Source organism: Pyricularia grisea (genome assembly GCF_004355905.1).
Source record: "Pyricularia grisea strain NI907 chromosome Unknown Pyricularia_grisea_NI907_Scaffold_4, whole genome shotgun sequence".
NCBI classification, from domain to species: domain Eukaryota; kingdom Fungi; phylum Ascomycota; class Sordariomycetes; order Magnaporthales; family Pyriculariaceae; genus Pyricularia; species Pyricularia grisea.
The window spans coordinates 993,596-1,012,677 of record NW_022156718.1 but is presented as its reverse complement, the minus strand read 5'-3'; the positions used below and the strand labels follow the sequence as shown (position 1 = coordinate 1,012,677).

The following is a 19,082-nucleotide window of genomic DNA, read 5'->3' as shown; positions in this document are numbered from 1 at the left end:
AATTTTTCATTTCCACCTGCCTTACGAGTCGATTCAACATTCTTAAAATCTGCAGGTGTATGGGAATTATTGACAGCCTCAATATCCTAGCCAATGTACCTTACCTTGTCTGGAAGCTTGCGTGGTGATTAATTGGCTCGTCTCAAATGCCCTCGCAAAACTACTGCGTAAATACAGCTGGGCAGGAATTTTGAACCAAAACAGCTTCATGCAAATCAATAGCTGTGGTCAGGCTTCCATTTAAGTTTTTTTATGCCCACTCAGTCGGTATAGCGTCATCCAACTAGAAACAAGTCCCTAGAACCTCGTCTGAAAGGAGCGGTTTAAGAAAATGGAAGACACACAAACACAAACCTTTACCAGTCCCGACGGTCTTCGCGTGGCCGTACACGGATGCGTGAGTAACACACGGCTTGCCATTTCGAATACTACAAAAGCTAATCAACTATTATATCCAGGGTCATGGCGTTCTCAACGCAATCTACGCTGCAGTTGCAAACTCTTGCAAGGAGCGTGGCTGGGACACGGTTGATCTCCTTATCATCGGGGGTGACTTCCAAGCCGTCCGCAACGCCGCCGACCTGTCCGTCATGTCGTGTCCGCCAAAGTACCGTACGATAGGCGATTTTCACGAATACTACTCGGGTGCCCGTACCGCGCCTTACCTGACCATCTTTGCGGGCGGTAACCACGAAGCTGCCTCTCATTCCTGGGAGCTCTTCTACGGCGGCTGGGTGGCCCCCAACATTTACTATCTGGGTCCTGCCAATGTGGTACGCCTTGGTCCACTGCGCATCGCCGCATTGGGAGGCATCTGGGCCGGATATGACTACCGCAAGCCTCACCACGAAAGGCTACCATTTAGCGAGTCCAACATCAAGAGCTTCTACCACGTAAGGGAGATGGACGTCCGGAAGCTGTTGCAGATTCGCACCCAGGTCGATATTGGTCTCAGCCACGACTGGCCTCGTGCGGTTGAGAGGCATGGAGATGAAGGTGCTCTCTTTAGGAAGAAGCCCTTCCTCCGGGATGAGTCCAAGGCTGGCACGCTGGGAAACCCTGCGGCTACGTATGTCATGGATCGCCTTCGCCCGGCATACTGGTTTGCGTCTCATATGCACTGCAAATTTGCTGCACTCAAGGTTTACAGCGATGAGCGCCCAGCGGAGGGTGACGGTGCTGAGACGCAAAGAGATGACCCTGGCACTGTTACTCAAGCAAAGGATGTGGCGACTCAGGCTTCAGCCCCGACGATCGAAAATCCTGACGAGATTGACTTAGACATGGATGATGCTGACGACGTTGGAGCTGGAGCTGGAGCATCATCTTCTACGAATGGCGAGACGGCAGCGGCAAAGGATTTTGGTAGTGAAAACACTCTCAGTGGACAAGCGGTCAATCCGGATGCAATTGATCAGGACCTAGACGATGACGAAGCCCAAGACACATCATCAGCAGGACCTGGGGTACAACCGGTAGAAGACGGAGAAGGAAAAGCAAAGCCACTATCCGCAGAGCAGGCCACGAATGGAAATGGTGTCACAGCCACAACAACCAGCTCAATTATCAGCCAGGATATCCGGAACCAACTGCCTGCATCCTTCGCTCCTCCTCCTCAACAAGCTCCAACCGAATCCAGGATCAAGCGCACGCCAGGTCAACCTGTACCCGAAGGCATCAACAACAAAGAGGTCCGCTTCCTGGCTCTTAGCAAATGCCTTCCTGGCCATGACTTTCTCCAACTCTGCGATATAAGCCCCTTGGACCGTTCGTCAACTGGTTCGTCCAGCAATCCTCCACCCAAGTACAAATTAGAGTACGATCCCGAGTGGTTGGCTATCACACGCGTCTTCGCGTCAGAACTGATCATTGGAGACTCCAACGCTACTGCGACCACCGACCTAGGCGAGGAACACTACAAGCCTCTGATCGATGCCGAGCGTACCTGGGTCGAAGAGAACATTGTGGCCAAGGATAAGCTGGCGATCCCGGAAAACTTTGTCGTCACCGCACCCCCTCATATTCCTGGCCAGCCTGAAGGCGTGCCGGAACAACCAGACGAGTATACTAATCCCCAAACGTCGGCATTTTGTGAGCTGCTGGGCGTTAAAAATCTATGGAATGCAACGGATGAGGAGCGCTTGGAGAGAAAGAATCAAGGGCCCCCACCGGATCAAGGAGGCTTCCGCGGTGGCCGTGGTGGCGGTTCAGGGGGCGGTAGAGGTGGTAGGGGCGGTTTTGGAGGTCGAGGAGGACGAGGGGGACGAGGCGGCCGAGGTGGTGGGGGCCGAGGTAGAGGGTTCCGTGGCGGAAACGGTGGAAGAGGCCGTTACTAATAACTGGAATATCCTTCCTAGTACAGCACCTTTGCATGGATGCAAATTGTAGCGGGAGGGTCTCTCTTACACCCATTCACTCTATATAATTGGTTGGGATGATGGCTTTTCCTCTTTCAAGACTGTTACATCATATTCGTTGCGTGCATTAAGAAGGTTGAGTTGGCTGTGGCTAATGCTGACGCGGCGAAGTGTTGCATGAAAGCAAAGAAGCATAGATGAATGACTGGAACAAAAGAAAGCAAGCAAGATACATCTTTTGCCAACCCCCGAAGGATTTAGAGCAAAGTCAACTTGACAAATCAACAAACCCAATTGACAGTATCCGTAGCCATGTTTACATTCTAACAGATTCATTGGCATGCCGAAATCAGGAAAACAAAATACCCGCAGTCCAAGTGCAAATGACTCCCTCTCTAGGTACGCTGGACTTTAAAAGCTCAACCGGCCTCTTACCAATGAGCATGCCAACCCCCAGCTCCCGGAATGGGGTTCTCGAAAGGGTTCGGAGAGTCGGCGATGATATGGATGCCCCTTTCCCGGCCGCCTCTACCACTGAGACCCAACAAGCGCCCAATCATCTCTGGGCCATACTCACCACCTCCTCCTCCGCCACCCCCTCCGCCGCCGCCGTTTCCGATACCACCAAAACCGATCCTACGATAATCCTCCCTGATGTAGTGCGTCTCGCAGACCTTTGCGTTATTATTCGAGATGATGCGCCCATTATAAGTCTGCGGCGGGACGTTGACGGTACCCTTCTCCCTGCAGCCGTCGACGGCGCAGTTGTGCGCCGAGCAGTAGACCTTGCCGTCGGCGCAGCGGTCGCCGCAGTCGCTGCTGTGGCAGCAGTGGTTGCTGCAGTACGACGTGAGGCCGTGGCCGTTGGGCCCGCCCCCGATGGCCATGGCGCCGTCGGGCAGCGTCGCGTGCCGCCGCAGCTCGTAACACCCCTCGGCCGCGCACGTGTGTCCGCCGCAGTAAACCGACGGGCTGCCGGGGACGCGGCCGTCGCGGCAGGTCCGGTGCGCGCACACGTGCTCTTCGCAGAAGGCGCTCTCTGGGACGGGCTTCTCGGCGCATCTTGTCCAGTGGCAGGGGATGTAATAGTCTTTTTTTATTTATTTTTTTGTAAGTGGGGGAAAAGTTAGTGGGTTTGGTACTCGTTATGTGTGTGAAAAAGTTTCATACAGCATATGATTAGCAAGACAGGATAAAAAGGGCTGGACGACTTACGTCTATCGCATCTTTCATTCACCACATCATCGTCCACGTAACGATCCCTATTGCACCCCGGCTCGGCGCAGCCACGATGTCTCGTACAGAAGCCGTCGCCATTCTCGTCCGCCCTGCGCGGGCAATGACGCCGCTGACAGACGTGCTCCCGGCAGAACTTGGAACCCCCCGCGATCTTTTGGTACCGACACCCGAGGACATCGCACTCGTGCACCAGGCACCACTGCCCGCCCAGGGCGACAGCCACACGCACGTTGCCACACCCCGGGGACACGCAGGCGTGGTCCTGGCAGAAACCGGGCCAGCCGGCGACGCGATCACCGGCGGCGTGGGGGCCCGCGTTGCCGTGCACCATGGTGGCGCCGGTGGCGTCGTCGGTGCCCGCCAGGCCGATCTGCTGCTTGCTGCAGCCCGGGAACCGGCAGTAGTGTCGGCCACACAGGGTCGCGTACTCGCCGTTGTCGCGCCGGTGGCAGTGCTGCGTGCAGTTGGTCGCGCTGCAGTGGCGGTGGTGTTCGCAGAGCCGTCCCGCGCTCCTTGGAGGTCCTTCGCCTGCGCATTCGCTGGTGCAGTGTTCCACCTCGCACGTGTGCGTCGGGCACCACCCGACGTTGCGGCCGGCCCGTGGGGTGCTGCAGCCTTGCTTATTGCAGCGGTGGTCCGCGCAGCATGAGTGGTCTGTACCCTTTTGGGCACTGCAGTCCGGTGACGCACAGCTGTCTGTCAGGGAGATGGTGGTGAGCCCCTTTTTCCGCTTTTTTTTTTTTTTTTTTTTTTTTTTTTTTTTTTTTTTTTGGGTGTTTGACCATGAGAATATAGACCATGTCTACTTACGGGCATCGCAAAAGTGAAATTTGTCAGGATCATTCTTTTTGACAAATCTCATACACCGCATCCCATTGCTGTGATCGTGGCAAGTCAAGTCTATACCCACAAAGATGAGCATGTCAGCCAAGTGTGCCCCCGGACTTATCATGAAGGAGAGTTGGTAATTATATGATGGGATGCAGAGAATAATGGGCGCTTACGCTCAGCACAATAGGGGCTATCCCCGACCATTTGAGCCCCAACACCAAAAGAACTCCAACGATCATACTGACCACGGGGCGCCGACACCCGTGGGTTTCTGCACATACGCCCGCCCGACATGCTACGACAGTAGCAGCGGGAGCAATATGCACTCTTGAATGTGGCCCGGCTCGTCTTGAGTTTGCCATTAAACCGGTGGCCACAGCTCCGGCAGGGGATTTGAGTCTTGGAGCTGAAGATCATGACCTCGGTTCAGGTATCTCGAACCTCATCGACGCAGTAGTGGGGGTTTTTTTTTCTCTCGTGGCTTTATAAACCCCGTCGGCCCCCGTCGGCAAGTCTTGATGTTTCTCTATCCCCGCGGTCTCCTGTCCCCCTTTATTCTCTTGGACTTCCTTTTTTTCTGTGTGGTTCAGACTTTATGATGTTGAGTCTGTTCCGCTCTCAAACACCCACACCGGTCCTTAATCAACGGCGAAGCCAATCGGTGAGTTGGTGGTACGAAGCTGGAGTAGTTTCTTGTGGCTAGGCTGGAGATGTGCTGGGCATCAGAGATATGGCTGATAACCGATATTCGGTGGATAAAGTTCTATGGCTAGTGATGTTGTTTGAAGTGACCTTCAAAATCTTTGATCATACTCACACTTCCAGTGATGATTTGAGTGAGTAATAGGAATGAAGCGAGAGAGAAGAGCAAGACAATTCTCTTGTAGCCCTAAAAAGAAGGTTCGGAAAATAAGTTCGATCGCCTTGTACCAGCCCTGGTGATACCCCATCCATCTTGGCGGACAACACCTGCTTTGGGTTCGAATTTCAATGGCCACCGATGACGGAAGGCCCTTGTGGCACATCTCTGGTAGGCTGCCTCTCATGGCTGGTTGAATCAAGGCCATGATTATTACATATCAGGGCCGAAGCACGTCGCACATTTTAGTCGGTCTGGTTTCGGCTCGCTCTCCTTTGCTCCGGCTTTGAATTTTCTCCATGGAAGTTGCCGAACCTAACAGGCCCGCGGGCACCCGGAACTAACCGGCGCAGCGGTCTTCACACTCCTTATTTTTGCCCAATAGCCAACCCATTTGTGGTGATTTTGATCTGTGGACAACAGGCAGACCGCATCCACTGTGCGTGTACCCTGAGAACTAATTAAAGAAAAAAAAAAAAAGAAAAGAAAAGAAAAAAAGTCAAAGGGGGTTGCCTGCCTGATCTGAAGAAAGAATTTATTGATCTTCAAGAATCCGGGTCAAAAAATGATACCGCCCCATAAAATGAGCATTTGTGCCCGTTGAGCCATGCACGTAACCATTGTGAAGCCGTCAGTTCTGGCGAACCAGTATCCGGTATGACTCTATCGTACGCCCCCCATTTCCCTTTTTTTCCCGCTTCGTCTGTGAATTAGTACGCAAGACCTTCAAACCAGTGGTTACTTCATCCGATGTGCTCCCAACGACGGCTTGGCAGCAGACGTTGATGTGCCACGGTCCCTCCGAAAGCAAGATATTATGTGGTCGAACCCCCAACAACGATGTGTCAGTCCATCAGCATACAGCTTTCTCGGATAAACAATGAGTTTCAAGACTGCAAGTGTAAAAATGGAAATCATGAGTGCATGACTTGAAGCCTTGACCTTGTGTGACGGGGAAAAAAACATTACCACCTACCCATCCATACCAACCAAAGATGGTGTGAAACTAGGCCACTTCTCGTACTTCTAGCCCGGTAGATCAACCTAGCTGAGCCTAGACGCCGAGTAAGTGCAAAGGCAAATTATTTCACGAAAACCTCACACACACACATCCAAGTAACCAAATTGGTATCATTCACCAGCCATAACTCCGTACAATGTCGCATCTAATGCGTGAGCACCCTTTTCCCTCCTAAACACCATATAACCATATAACAGACCAGGATGAAGTGAAATTTTTTGGGCCCAAAAATAACAAAGATATAGAATATCAAAACCTGCCCTCATCCCGAGTAAATATGTAGCGCATGACCTGATGATGAGGACAATAGTAAAAAGAAGAGGCACGATAATCGAGACACCCCAAGTCTACCCTGTTGCTTTGGCGAGCGCAGCTGCCATCTTCTGCATAAAGTCTTCATCAAGACCTGACGCCTTGTCTGAGGCTGAAACTTCTGCAGAAGTGACAGCGGGCGCGGGAACTGGCTCGGGGTTGGCAACAGGAGCTGTCTGTTGAGGTGGTGCTGCCGGAGTAGTGTTGGGAGGCGGGGTGGCCTTTTGTGCCTGAGGCAGAGTTAACGGCGATTGCTGGGCTGGCCTTGGGCTACCTTGAAGATATGCAGGAATAGCTGTCTGCGGCTGAAGCCCGTTGATAGGCGGTCGTGGTGCTTGCGGCCCCGGATTTGAAGGGGCCGATTGCGGCTGCCCCTGAACCTGCCATGTTGCCTGAGGCTGCTGCTGCGGCCGTGGAACTGCTTGCGATTGCTGCTGAGCTTGGTGCTGGAGCTGTTGCTGGCCTGTCACGTTTCCTTGGGTAGTCTGAGGACGTTGAGCTTGCTGGCTTGGTTGCTGGAGCATAGACTGCGGGGCCGGATGCAGCGGTTTCTGCGGGTAGTTCTGTGGCACTGCCTGTCCTTGTTGCACTGGCCGCGACGTAGACGAGGCCATGTTTTGTTGACCCGTGGCAGCCGATATCTGGCCTTGTGTGGTCGGAGGGCGTGGCGCAGTCTTTTGTGCGGCATTCTGGCCCTGTGCATGGGCCTGTGTATATTGATGTGGCGTCTGTCCTGGCAAGTGTTGGGCTTGGTGTGGACCCTGTGCCGGCGGTTGCTGCGCCCCAGTCTGAGCATTGTGAGGTATGTTGCGCTGCTGTGTTGCTGGAATTTGCGCCGGTAAGTGACGTTGATGCTGTTGTTGCAGCTGTGCCTGGTTCTGTGATCTAGGCGGCAGGTGTTGCTGTAACTGCGCTCCTTGCTGCGGTTGTGACTGGTACGCTTGAGTCTGGACATGTGAGTATTGCGTTTGAGGTTGTACTGATCCCGTGGCAGCAGCTGTCCTTGCTTGAGCAGCAAGGACGTGCGGAGACATCTGACCAATAGTAGACGCCACTCCAGGCCGGGGACCGACCATGCCATTTGCAACTTGCGGGGCGTGTGAAACCATGGAAGGGCCTCCGGCGGCTGAGGTTGCAGGCGGAATCGGAATCTTGGCGTGAGTTTGCAGAGGCGTAGACGGGCTGCCTGTCCTTCCGCCATTAACCGAGCCTCCTGGTGTCAATGGTGAACATGGCGGTGGTGCGGGACTTGCTGTCTTGCTGTCGTGCGTGAGTCCTGCCATGCCCTGAGCCTCTGTAGCTGCATTCACTCCTGCCTGTTCCATTTCACGAGCTTTTCGAGCTGAAAGGTTCGGGGCCCTCGTCTTGAGCTCACCAGTAACACTTTGCAAGTAGTAGGGCATTTCCGAATTTGTCTTGAGGAAAAACAGCTTGAGATTTCTGGCCTTGTCCTTCAGTTGCACTTGCGACCTGTCTTTGAGAACGTCGCTGAGCGTGCCATTAGGGCCAAAGAGAGAAAGGATTTGGCTCCAGTGAGGGCCCTTGACCAAGTCAAGTCCCGTCATCAGTGCTCTCTCTTCTTCAGGACTCCAAGGCCGACGGGTGCTGCTGAGGCCATCACGACGAGTATTGCTTACTGTCGACTTAGCAACAGCCGCTTGCCGAGCGCGCTCATATAGAACTGTCGAAGGCGAGCTCTGGTTGGGGGGCAGATCAGCCGAGCCGCCTGGCGCAGGTGCTTGAGTGTACTGTTGCTGATATGGCCCATTGTGGTATTGTGGTTGCGATAGATATGTGTTGTGCATGTTGCCTAGCCCTGCTTGAACTTGTTAGTATATGCCCAGTACGCTCGCACATAGAAAAAAGAAGGGAACGGTGTAGTGCTTACCATTGTACGTGAGACCAGCCTGTGGGTGCTGGTACGTTTGGCTGGCGGCATGTGCTCCCATCCGCTCATTGATGAGTGATGCTAACCCTAGGGATTCTGTTTCTGCTGCCTTGTCCTTGTCCATAGTAGCCTGAATGAGCTTGCCTAGTCCCAAGGTATCCGACGCCATCACGGCTTTGTCTGCCTCCGATATCCCGTTCTTCGCATGGTCGGTTCCATGTACAGCCGCATGAAGCGCAGATAAATCGATCCCAGAGGCTATGTCGATTTGTGGTTCTGGAATCGACTCCTCATCGGCAGGAATCTCGATACCCTGACTCTCGGCATAAGTAAGCACGTTGTCGAGATTATCTCGGAGGTATTTGTTGAGGTCATCCAGTAGGCCGTCCCAGGGATATTCGATGGCCAGTAGCTTCCTTTTCATCGTATCCCGCACTTCATTCCCTAAGCGCTCCCCACGTTTTGTCGACATGCTCATGAAGACCTTTTCCGTTTGGGTGAGTGGACTATCCGGATGGAGCTGTTTCAAAGGAGCTTCTGCGTCGGCCGGGAAGTAAATCTCGAGAAGCTCTCGCATTCGCGCATCGTCTGCAGTTTCCGGGCAGGCGCGAAGAAAAGCCTGAGTCTTCAAACTAAGAAATAGGTTCGTCAAGTTGTCTGGAAGCGGGCTTAACTCGGCGAGAAACGTCCGCAAGAACCCATTGTGAGCTTCCAGTAGACACGCATTGTCAGACTCGAATATTGTGGAACATATTGTCGCCAAGTTGGCCATCTGTATGGTTTCAAAGTCGCCAGGCTCTTCGATTTTGAGCTCATCTGCTTGGAGGATCGATGAGGTTTCTGAGAACATCCTTCGAGCAGCCTTGAAAGCGGCGCTCAGTGACTTGTAGGCTTTTCCAATCTCGGAATCAGAACTTCGGATGGCATTCACGGTCTCCACTCTAGGCCTCTCAGAGAGAGCTAAAAGTACTTGAACTGCCTATTGTATTTGGGAGTTGTCAGTGAGCACTGGGTGACATGACCATCCGGGAGTGGATCTTAACTAAGGACTTACCAGAGAGCCTAGGAAATGTAGACCCATGGATCGTACTATATAGATCGGATTCTCATGAAACTTCATCCTCTTCTGCTTCGGCCTGACGACAGGCGCGACAGGTCGAGGTAATTGCTGCGCAACCGGCATGGCTGCCACCGGAGGTGCGGGCTCAGGAGCTCTCGCAGGAATGACACTTGGTTCTGGTTGTTGTAAGGTCTTAAAGGCTTGCTCATCAATGTCGCCCAGCGCAGATTCAAGGAGAGCAGCAAGGTCCCAGCTAGGAGCGGCAGGCTCAGCAGCGAGCTGATGCTGGGCTGCTAATGGCTGAGCACTGGGTAATTGGGCCACGGTGACGTGAGAAGATTCCGGAATAGCGTGTTGCTGGGCTGCTAATGGCTGAGCACTGGGCAAAGGGGCCGCAGGTACATGGGTAGTTACATGGGCAGGTTCGGCAACGGCATGTTGTTGAGCTGATAGTGGTGGGCCGCTGGACTGGGTTACTACAGGCTGGTTGCTGGGTTGAGGTGCTGCAGGTGCGTGAGACGGCGTGGGCTGAGGGACCTGTTGCATCTGCTGTATTTGTTGTATTTGTTGTTGAACAGGATATTGTTGCAGAGGGGCAGATTGCGCCTGGGGGGTCGGTGGCGCAGTTTGTTGTTGCGGCGCAGGAAGCTCAGCAACAGCGGGAGTTGTTGAAGTTGCTGGCTGAGGAGCCGCGGTCTCTTTCGAATCGAAACCTGTGACTGCTGTATCCTGTGCAGTTTGTGGTGGCACCGAGGGTTGTGGTTGCGCAGAAGTCGGCGCAACAGTAGGAGGGGACGCAATAGGAGGAGTGACATGTTGAGGCGAAGCCGTAGCAGCTGCGGGAATATCCTGTATGGATAAAGAATTATGCTCGGTTTTCACTCGTTTCTCGTCGCCACCATCCGGTGCTTCTTCTTCCGAATCCCTCCTCCTCTTGGGAGTGTAGTGTTCTGCACATGCTTTCACGGTCTCGAAATCGATGCAGGGACCGATGGCGGCGAGGGGGTCAAGTGTCGATTCTTCGAACTTGACCTGGTTATCTGAATGCCAAATCTAAGTCAGTATCTTTCTGTTGGAGGCAGTGCACCATCCAAACGAGCAAGCGAAAAGCGTACGAAACATGCCATACCGCTACTGGTGGGATCGTGGGATTCGGGAGCGGGCGCAGGTGTAGGTGCGGAGTCGGCGACGGCGGCGGCGGCGGCTACATCCGCGTCGCTGCTCAGCGACATCTCAGCCATCGCTTCACCGATCTATTGCGCCTGTGTATCTTGGCTACAGGAAGTATCATGGGTTCACCCGAGTTCGCTGGGCTCGGTAAGCGGCTTTGGCACTGAAGCAGCGGACGGCGGTGTTGCAGATTGGGTCCAGATGCCGCCGGAAGAAAAATTGCGGAGAGCTTCACGAGGCGGACTCTATTTTTGGGTGGCCCTGGCAGAAAAAAAAATCGTATGCGTTGCCTCAATGCTGTTGCGATTGTATCACTTTGCGATTGGCAGTCATTCTTCCAGATCTGGAGATTCCGAAAGGTTCGTGACTTGGTGTTGTGTTTATATGTTTGATTTTGCGACTATTTGAATTATTTTATTTTATTTTTCCCGCCCTTCGCAGAAATTTTGTCGCAGACGCGCCTAATGTGGCTGGTTGCTACCGCCTTCTGGGGAAGCTCTACCCAGCCAAACTTTCACGTGGTACGTACCTCCCACCTCATACCTTTTGTGCTTTCATACCTGTATATGCTAACTTCGTGCCCAAGTTCTTACGCACATGCAATTTACACCGAATATGAATAAGCTGGGGAAAAAAAAATCAGTCTTTCAACACTTGCTTTTGATTTGCATTGTATGCGGTGCATATGAGATACATTCGTCGCCCAGGTTGGTAGGGAAGGTTCTAACTTGTTGTAAAGCAAATCAAGATCTTATCGATAAGATAACGGCTGAATGTCGGCAGTCCTACTGCTTAGTCAGGCGCCAAACTGATTAGGCCGAAAGCGGAGGCAATTCCCTTTGCAGCAGCCAACGGTTGCAGCAAAGAGCTTAAACGGAATTGGCCCTACAACCGTAAAAATACAGCGATTCTAAACGGAACCATGTAAACCTACCTACCTTACGGAGTAGGTGTGGACGATTACCGAGCGACCAGCATATTCCCGGTAGTTTCTATGGTGTCCGATCGACCGAAAGACCCCGGTACATGTTACTACGTGATACAACAGGAAGCAATTATATGCAGTGATACGAATTAAGGCGTCGTGAGAATTCCCGCACTCCAAACCCTTGTTCATCGACCTGGAGCAGGTTGGCAACAATGTATTTCGTAAGTCGGCAGAGCGGAGATATACCAGCCCGTTGTTGAGATGGAACTGAACAAGCTCTGACACGCAGGCCAAGTTTGGTCCAGACACGCAAAATAAACGTGGAGTTCAGTAGTGTGGAGTACATCGCTGTTGTTTGGTTATAATATTTTTTTTGTCGGGTCTTATTTAGTCCCAAGGATCCGCCTGCTTAAAAATCACGTCTCGCTGATCAATGCCCCGAGGCAATAAAAACCACTAGGTACGTGACCAAGGTAGTTATACTAAAACATCATTGCGTATGCCACCGGTAGCCGTTAAGTTCGGGGTAATGTGTAACCCGTGTCTAGACGCCAACACACAAATCGAGTCATAATTTGGGATGAAATGAAATGTGATCCTGGGGTACTGTATTGTATTGTATTGTATGTCCGAGAAGGTACCAAAGGCAGTTACAGACTGGCAAGTGGGCTTTTAAAAGTCCGTATTGACAGACCTTACGAGACTTTCTTTCTGGTGCGGGGTAACTTACTGATGTCTAGATGCCCACGTAGGTCAAATATTATTTCCCTGCCAACAAACAATGTCTTACTATAGGAAAAAATGAATCCACGTTCAAGCTTGATAGTAATGGTCATTATATCCAAAGTCCCTGGAACATCCTTACAGTCTGCATATTCTAACGCTTCTCCATGCTGCATATCCTGCGACCCGATGGGAATGCAATTCCGATGTCAGGGCGTCATCCTTTCGTGCGGGGGAGCTGAACAGAAGCGGGGACGACGCAACTTTGTGCCTCGGGTTCGAACGAAATTCTTTATTCGGTGCGGGCAATGACTTCCATGTTCTGCCTTCCATCCGAACAAAATAAGATACCTACTCTAGGCAGGTCTACCTACAGAAACAATCAGAAACCCGCGTGTCACTTGTGTGTTCATAGGTCATGTCTTCTGCAGGAACATGCAGACAGAAGAATTCTGAGGATTCACAGTTCGCACGCTAGATCTCAACTTGCATTGGATGTACCTAGGGTAGGTAGGTAAGATGCGCCCGCGGCCAATAGGCAAGGTACCACATACAACCGCAAGTACCCGCTTGCAGACTGATATAATTTATGTACTATGTATAATCATAATGTAACGACAACGGGCACACTGCAAAGCTTCTGTGGCTTGTGTGGGTATCGTTTGTACAGTACAGCTCCCACTTTATGACATCTCACGTTCCCATGCAAGCCTTGCAGGTCGCCACATTGAGCGGGGACGGATCAAAGATGAAATGGCATAGTACAAGAGCTATTACTCGTTAGCCCCTTTAATTTTGTATAGAAGAAGTGGGCGTTGAGGGGGTGTGGGAGCTCCGCCCGAGATGGCGCCTGCAGAGTTGCTTGTCTCAACTCGGAGCAAGTAACCAACCATCCAAGTTTCCCCGCTTCTTGCTATAAACTCGGCGCACTCCCTCCATCAACCTAGCAAACTAAACGTCCAAACTCACGAACCTTCCACCTTATAAAGTTTCCTGCCTGCCAGTCCTGGTTACCAAACAGTTTTTTCCCAGGGCTACTCACGGCATCCGCCAACCCAACTAAAACAAACACAAAAGATACCCTAGCCTCAGAGGCTTCTACTCTCATCAACAAAACACCAAAATGTCCCTCGTCACAGAACTGAAGACTCCGGTCACGGGCACCTACCAGCAGCCCACCGGTCTGTATGTATATCCACGGTCCAAGCGTAACGGCATACGTCATAAACTAACCAGCGGGTTACACAACCAGCTTCATCAACAACGAGTGGGTGGAGGCTGTCGACAAAAAGACCTTCGAGACTATCAACCCTAGCACCGAGGAGGTTATCTGCTCCGTCAGTGAGGCCACCGAGAAGGATGTCGATATTGCAGTCAAGGCTGCCCGCAAGGCCTTCGAGGGCGAGTGGAAGCAAACTACACCTGGACAGCGAAGCAAGCTCTTGACCACTCTCGCCGACCTTACTGAGAAGAACCTTGAACTGCTTGCCGCCGTCGAGGCTCTCGACAACGGAAAGTCCATTGCGATGGCCAAGGGCGATGTTGGCGCCGTAGCTGGCTGCCTTAGATACTATGGCGGTTGGGCGGACAAGATCGAGGGCAAGACCATTGACATTGCCCCCGACATGTTCCACTACACAAGGTCTGAGCCAGTAAGTAAATTGCCTCCCTGTTTCATAGAGACAGGTGGACGGGGACCACGTCGCAGTTGCTAACACTAGTCAACTGATTCTCAGATCGGTGTCTGCGGTCAAATCATCCCTTGGAACTTCCCTCTTCTCATGCTGGCATGGAAGATTGGACCTGCTCTGGCTACGGGTAACACCATCGTCCTGAAGACTGCCGAGCAAACACCCCTCTCAGCACTCGTCTTCGCCAACCTGATCAAGGAGGCCGGATTCCCCGCCGGTGTCGTCAACATCATCTCTGGCTTCGGCAAGGTCGCCGGTGCTGCCATCTCGGCACACATGGACATCGACAAGGTTGCTTTCACTGGCTCCACCGTTGTTGGCCGCACCATCATGAAGGCCGCCGCCTCTTCCAACCTCAAGAAGGTCACCCTTGAGCTCGGTGGCAAGTCGCCCAACATCATCTTCAACGACGCCGATATTGAGGCTGCCGTCAGCTGGGTCAACTTTGGTATTTACTACAACCACGGCCAATGCTGTTGTGCCGGTTCGCGTATCTACGTCCAGGAGGGTGTTTACGACAAGTTCGTTGCCGCTTTCAAGGAGCGCGCCGAAAAGAACAAGGTCGGTGACCCATTCAAGGAGGACACCTTCCAGGGTCCCCAGGTCAGCGAGCTCCAGTTCAACCGGATTATGGAGTACATCAAGTCAGGAAAGGAGGAGGGAGCTACCATTGAGACAGGTGGTGAGAGGCACGGCGACAAGGGCTACTTCATCCAGCCCACCATCTTCACCAACGTCCGTCCGGAGATGAAGATCATGAAGGAGGAGATTTTTGGCCCCGTCGTTGCCATGGCCAAGTTCAAGACCGAGGAGGAGGTTATCGCTCTTGCTAACGATACCAACTACGGTCTGGCTGCCGCCGTCCACACCAAGGACCTCAACACATCTATCCGAGTCAGCAACGCCCTGAAGGCCGGTACCGTCTGGGTCAATTGCTACAACATGCTCCATCACCAGCTTCCCTTTGGTGTAAGTGTTTCCCAATAAGACATGTATTCATGTCTATCTTGACTAACAATCTGTGAACAAAAAACAGGGTTTCAAGGAATCTGGTATTGGTCGCGAGCTGGGCGAGGCTGCGCTGGCCAACTACACCCAAACCAAGTCTGTAAGTATTATCTGCAGACCCTACTTACTGTTTGTTGCATTCAAAGGCTTACCATATTTTCTACACACACAGGTTGCTATCCGTCTTGGCGGACCCATCTTCTAATCGAACAAGATTGATATTTGGTATAAAAAAAAAGAAGAAAAAAAAATAAGCGCTCTATGATTCCCAGTATACTAAATGGAGCCAGCAAAGGAATGTTTATTGCATTGTATATAACTCTTGCATTCGTTTCCAATTGCAGGACCATGTATGACCAAGGCAGATCGATGGGAGGATCGAATCTTTTTATGACAATAAAAATGTTCACGACGACAGTGCTATTGTGCGATTTAATGATGGCCGTATTGATGCGTTTACAAAGTGCAGGTAAAGCAGCAGTTGGGAAGCAGTATCTCAATACCTCCTTGGGTAAGGTAGGTAGTGTGCCATACCTTGGACAGCCACTGTAAACTTGGAACTTGGCTACACCCTTGCAAGCCCCTCAGCCGTTAACACAGTATCCGGCACTGTGTAAACCCCTCCCGCATCGCTGCAATACCAAGCAAAGGTCTCACCAGCAGTAATTGTTTACATCTGGAAATCCGTGCCAGAAAATCAACCACAACACACCACTCACTATCTAGAAGCTCTCTGAATAGATTCCATCATGTCCATGCACCAACGCTCATTATCAGCCGCCGCTGGGCGCGAAAAGACGCCGTTTGAGCAGCAGAGGGAGGCTCTCATCGGCGAGATTGCCATGGTACGTCATGTTTCCGAAAGAAAGGGGGAAAAAAGGATGACAAGATAATAATAACATAGGCATAATGTTTGTCTGTGATTCGTCCTACCTTTTTTTCTGCATCACCTTTTATCTTTATTCCGACCCTCTGTATAAAGGGATGGTTTCCTTTTTTTTTTTTTTTTTTTTGCAGAAACTAGAAAAGGGAAGGATTAGTCTAACTGAATGCATGCATAATTTTTGTTGTTTTTTGTTTTCTTAGAGCTTCGAGCAGGTCCTTGCCAATATCAACAAGCTGAACAGGTCGCTCGAGGCTGTTATCACGGTACGTTACTTTTTTATGTTACCCCGCACAGTATCATTCGTCTGGCTTGAAGTTATCCTGCAGCTTGGGCTGGCTTCGCTGATACTGACTTATTTTTTGCGGCTGGATTTGGTGGTGTCGTCGCTACACATACAGGTTGGGAATGAGTTTTCCTCAGTTGAGGCCTTGTGGTCACAATTCGAGAACGTCATGGCCAAGGATCCGGACGAGGGCAAGGCTGAAGGCGAGGGTAGCGATGGAGAGCGCGAGCACAATTCAAAACGGGAGGACGAGAACAGATGAAGAGACCGGATTACTAGTAACGAGTTTGATATTCTTCTGAATATTTTTTGATACCCCATGCCCAACCAAGTACGATAGCTTCTTCCTGGTCTGAAGAGGAGTTAAAAATCTCCATTAAGCGCTCTATTGTCACTGGCATTACATTGGCTAACATATTGTACGGTCATCTTGATGGTGAAAAATATGTCTTTTATGTCTTATCCCATGAGCGTCGAAACCATTCTACAAAAGAAAGATTTGTGCATGAAAGACCAAGGAAATAATACAACAGCTCCCTCCTATACTCCTAGAGGACTAAGAGGCAGCAGGCATCCTCAGCTCTGTTGATTCCTCCCCCAATCACCGGCACCTCCCTTTCAACACGCAATACCACAGCAAAGCCAGAGAGCCTAAAGGAGGCAAATGCTTTTTGAAAAAAAAAAAAAGCATTATAGCCTGCATTAAATGGCTCATGACTGCACACAATTGCCTCATACAATACGCTCCCCACCACCCTTGCCCCGACTGCACCGTTCGGAACATCTCCCCCAGCGTAAACTAACACGAGACCAGTCGGTACTGCCTCAAAATATGACCGGACATCGCCAACTCAGACTATGACAAAGGAAGAAACACGGTACAAAGGGGGTGGTAACAGAAAAAGAAAAAAAAACAAGCAATAGAACTGTAGAGTCGTCGTTCCGAATCATGCAATATAGGTCATTTCATTATGCTCTAGGCTCTCTTCCCAGGTGCATACGTTTCCCATATTGCGGCCCTTCGCTTGACGAAGAGTGCGTAACGCAAAACATGTGACCCAAGGAAAAAAGCCAACCCAAAAAAAAATAAACAGATAAAAAAGAACGCCGTCAACAGCGACTGGGGAAGAACTGAAAAAAGAGAAACAGGGGCCAAACAGGGTAAAAAAATACGAACAAAACAAAAGACGAAGGGGCTCAGAAGGGAAAGTTGCTGGGTAAAGGGAGCATAATCTCGATTCTCTCACAAGATGTTGCACCTCGTCTTCTTCCTCTTGGGCATACCCCCCACGCCCGGGATACCGTGGCCGCCGTGGCTTGAGTAGCTGCCACCCCCGCCGCCGCCGGCTGCTGCCTGGGCCTCGAGAGTTTTGCGGTCGTTGGCAATGACGGTGTCAAGGGCACGCTCAAAGATCTCGTCGACACCGCGCATCTCCTTGCTGCTGCACTCCATGTACTGGGCGTTCATCTTGCGAGCCACAGCCTGCCCCTGTTCGGTGGTGACGGGTGTCAACCCTTGTGTCTTGAGCATGTCGATGCATGTCTTCTTGAAGCGAAGGTCGGACTTGAGACCAACGAGGATGAGGGGCGTGTAGGGGCAAAAGTGGAGGACTTCAGGGTACCACTGTGGGTGAAGATAATTATATCAGTAACGAATTGATAGTAAATCGAAGGCCCACACCACCAAGCAGGGCGGTAAATACCTTGTCCATGACATTCTCGAGTGAGTTTGGGCAGTCGATGGCGAAGCAAACAAAGATCAAATCAGTTTCGGGGTAGGAGAGGGGTCGTAGACGGTCGTATTCCTCCTGCCCGGCGGTATCCCACAGGGCGAGCTCAACCGTCTTACCGCTGGAGCCATGTGTAGGATACGTAATGTAGTTTTCGAAGACGGTTGGCACGTATTTCTTGAGACAGTAGAATTCCAGTCAGTCCAAGCTTCCACATTGCATCCTTCAAAATAACGGTCGCCACCACAGTCGCGTCGATGCGAATCCTCGACTGTTTCCTTTCTTTCTTTTCCTTCTTCCTTGCCAAAACTTACCTCTGGAAAGTAGCCTTGGCTGTAGCTGATGAGCAGACACGTCTTGCCACAACCGCCGTCACCGACGACGACAATCTTCTTTGAGTAGGCAGGTGCCTCGGTCATTGCGGTTGCTGATGATTCTCTTCCGGTCGATGCGCTCATCATTGTGCTGACGGTACCATCGCTCGACCTAGTTCCACGGGGCTCTCGTCGCTCAATTGTCGACCTTCGCTGCATCGACGGCTCGTATTTCTCGTTGCTGACCTGGCTGTTGTTGTACTGAGAGTTGCGATACTGATATTGCGAAGCCATGATCCTTTTGCTAAGGGTCCGCTCTCTTTTTTTTTTAGGGTTCCCGCTGGATGTCGGTGCCGCAAAGGCGGTCGGGCAGATATTAGCGAATAGAAGGCTCGGTCGAGCTTGTTCCCTTTTCTTTTGTTGTCTCAGAGTTTGAGGTTTGCGATTTGTATTGTCTATTTTAGCAAACAGACAAACAAAGTGTAAATTCCGTCACAAGTGTGTTTTTTTGTTGACTGCTCGCCTGCCTGAGGATGCCTGCGGCTTTGATGATTGGAGAAAGGATGCAAGTGCTATACTCCTGTCCGAAGTCTGAAAGCTGTTATGTCAAAGAGGGGTGTTGACAAAACAATCAACGGTTGAGATTTGTTTGTCCAGAGCTATTGAATCGCAAAGGGTGGACACGCATGTGGTGGGAAAATTGAATGCGGGCGCGGAGGTAAGGGGTGTGTAGACTGGGAACCGGGCAGAGTCAACACCACATGGCCCGTTGACAGGGCAAC

General features: G+C 51.5%; 5 protein-coding genes across 5 annotated transcripts; 3 read left to right on the top strand and 2 right to left on the bottom strand.

Moving 5' to 3' along the window:
* Nucleotides 1-160: 160 nt before the first annotated feature.
* PgNI_07038 (uncharacterized protein) lies at nucleotides 161-2,336 on the top strand (the record flags this gene model as incomplete). Its single annotated transcript, XM_031127055.1, has 2 exons — nucleotides 161-397; nucleotides 459-2,336. Exons 1-2 carry the CDS (start codon nucleotides 332-334, stop codon nucleotides 2,334-2,336), a joined length of 1,944 nt encoding a protein of 647 aa, XP_030980713.1. The 5' UTR covers nucleotides 161-331.
* Nucleotides 2,337-6,422: 4,086 nt separating this feature from the next.
* PgNI_07036 (uncharacterized protein) lies at nucleotides 6,423-11,116 on the bottom strand. The gene is made up of 4 exons (XM_031127054.1): nucleotides 10,697-11,116; nucleotides 9,562-10,607; nucleotides 8,508-9,486; nucleotides 6,423-8,435 (listed from the first exon to the last, which is right to left on the bottom strand). The coding sequence occupies exons 1-4, from the start codon at nucleotides 10,806-10,808 to the stop codon at nucleotides 6,655-6,657; spliced, it is 3,918 nt and encodes a 1,305-aa protein (XP_030980718.1). The 5' UTR covers nucleotides 10,809-11,116; the 3' UTR covers nucleotides 6,423-6,654.
* A 2,222-nt stretch (nucleotides 11,117-13,338) lies between these two features.
* PgNI_07035 (uncharacterized protein) lies at nucleotides 13,339-15,502 on the top strand. The gene is made up of 5 exons (XM_031127053.1): nucleotides 13,339-13,573; nucleotides 13,641-14,040; nucleotides 14,125-15,048; nucleotides 15,116-15,187; nucleotides 15,260-15,502. Exons 1-5 carry the CDS (start codon nucleotides 13,512-13,514, stop codon nucleotides 15,290-15,292), a joined length of 1,491 nt encoding a protein of 496 aa, XP_030980719.1. The 5' UTR covers nucleotides 13,339-13,511; the 3' UTR covers nucleotides 15,293-15,502.
* A 334-nt stretch (nucleotides 15,503-15,836) lies between these two features.
* On the top strand, nucleotides 15,837-16,518 carry PgNI_07034 (uncharacterized protein; the record flags this gene model as incomplete). The annotated part of the gene is made up of 3 exons (XM_031127052.1): nucleotides 15,837-15,932; nucleotides 16,174-16,236; nucleotides 16,372-16,518. The coding sequence occupies 3 exons, from the start codon at nucleotides 15,837-15,839 to the stop codon at nucleotides 16,516-16,518; spliced, it is 306 nt and encodes a 101-aa protein (XP_030980720.1).
* Nucleotides 16,519-17,499: 981 nt separating this feature from the next.
* PgNI_07033 (uncharacterized protein) lies at nucleotides 17,500-18,594 on the bottom strand (the record flags this gene model as incomplete). The annotated part of the gene is made up of 3 exons (XM_031127051.1): nucleotides 17,500-17,880; nucleotides 17,960-18,163; nucleotides 18,301-18,594. The coding sequence occupies 3 exons, from the start codon at nucleotides 18,592-18,594 to the stop codon at nucleotides 17,500-17,502; spliced, it is 879 nt and encodes a 292-aa protein (XP_030980714.1).
* Nucleotides 18,595-19,082: the final 488 nt, after the last annotated feature.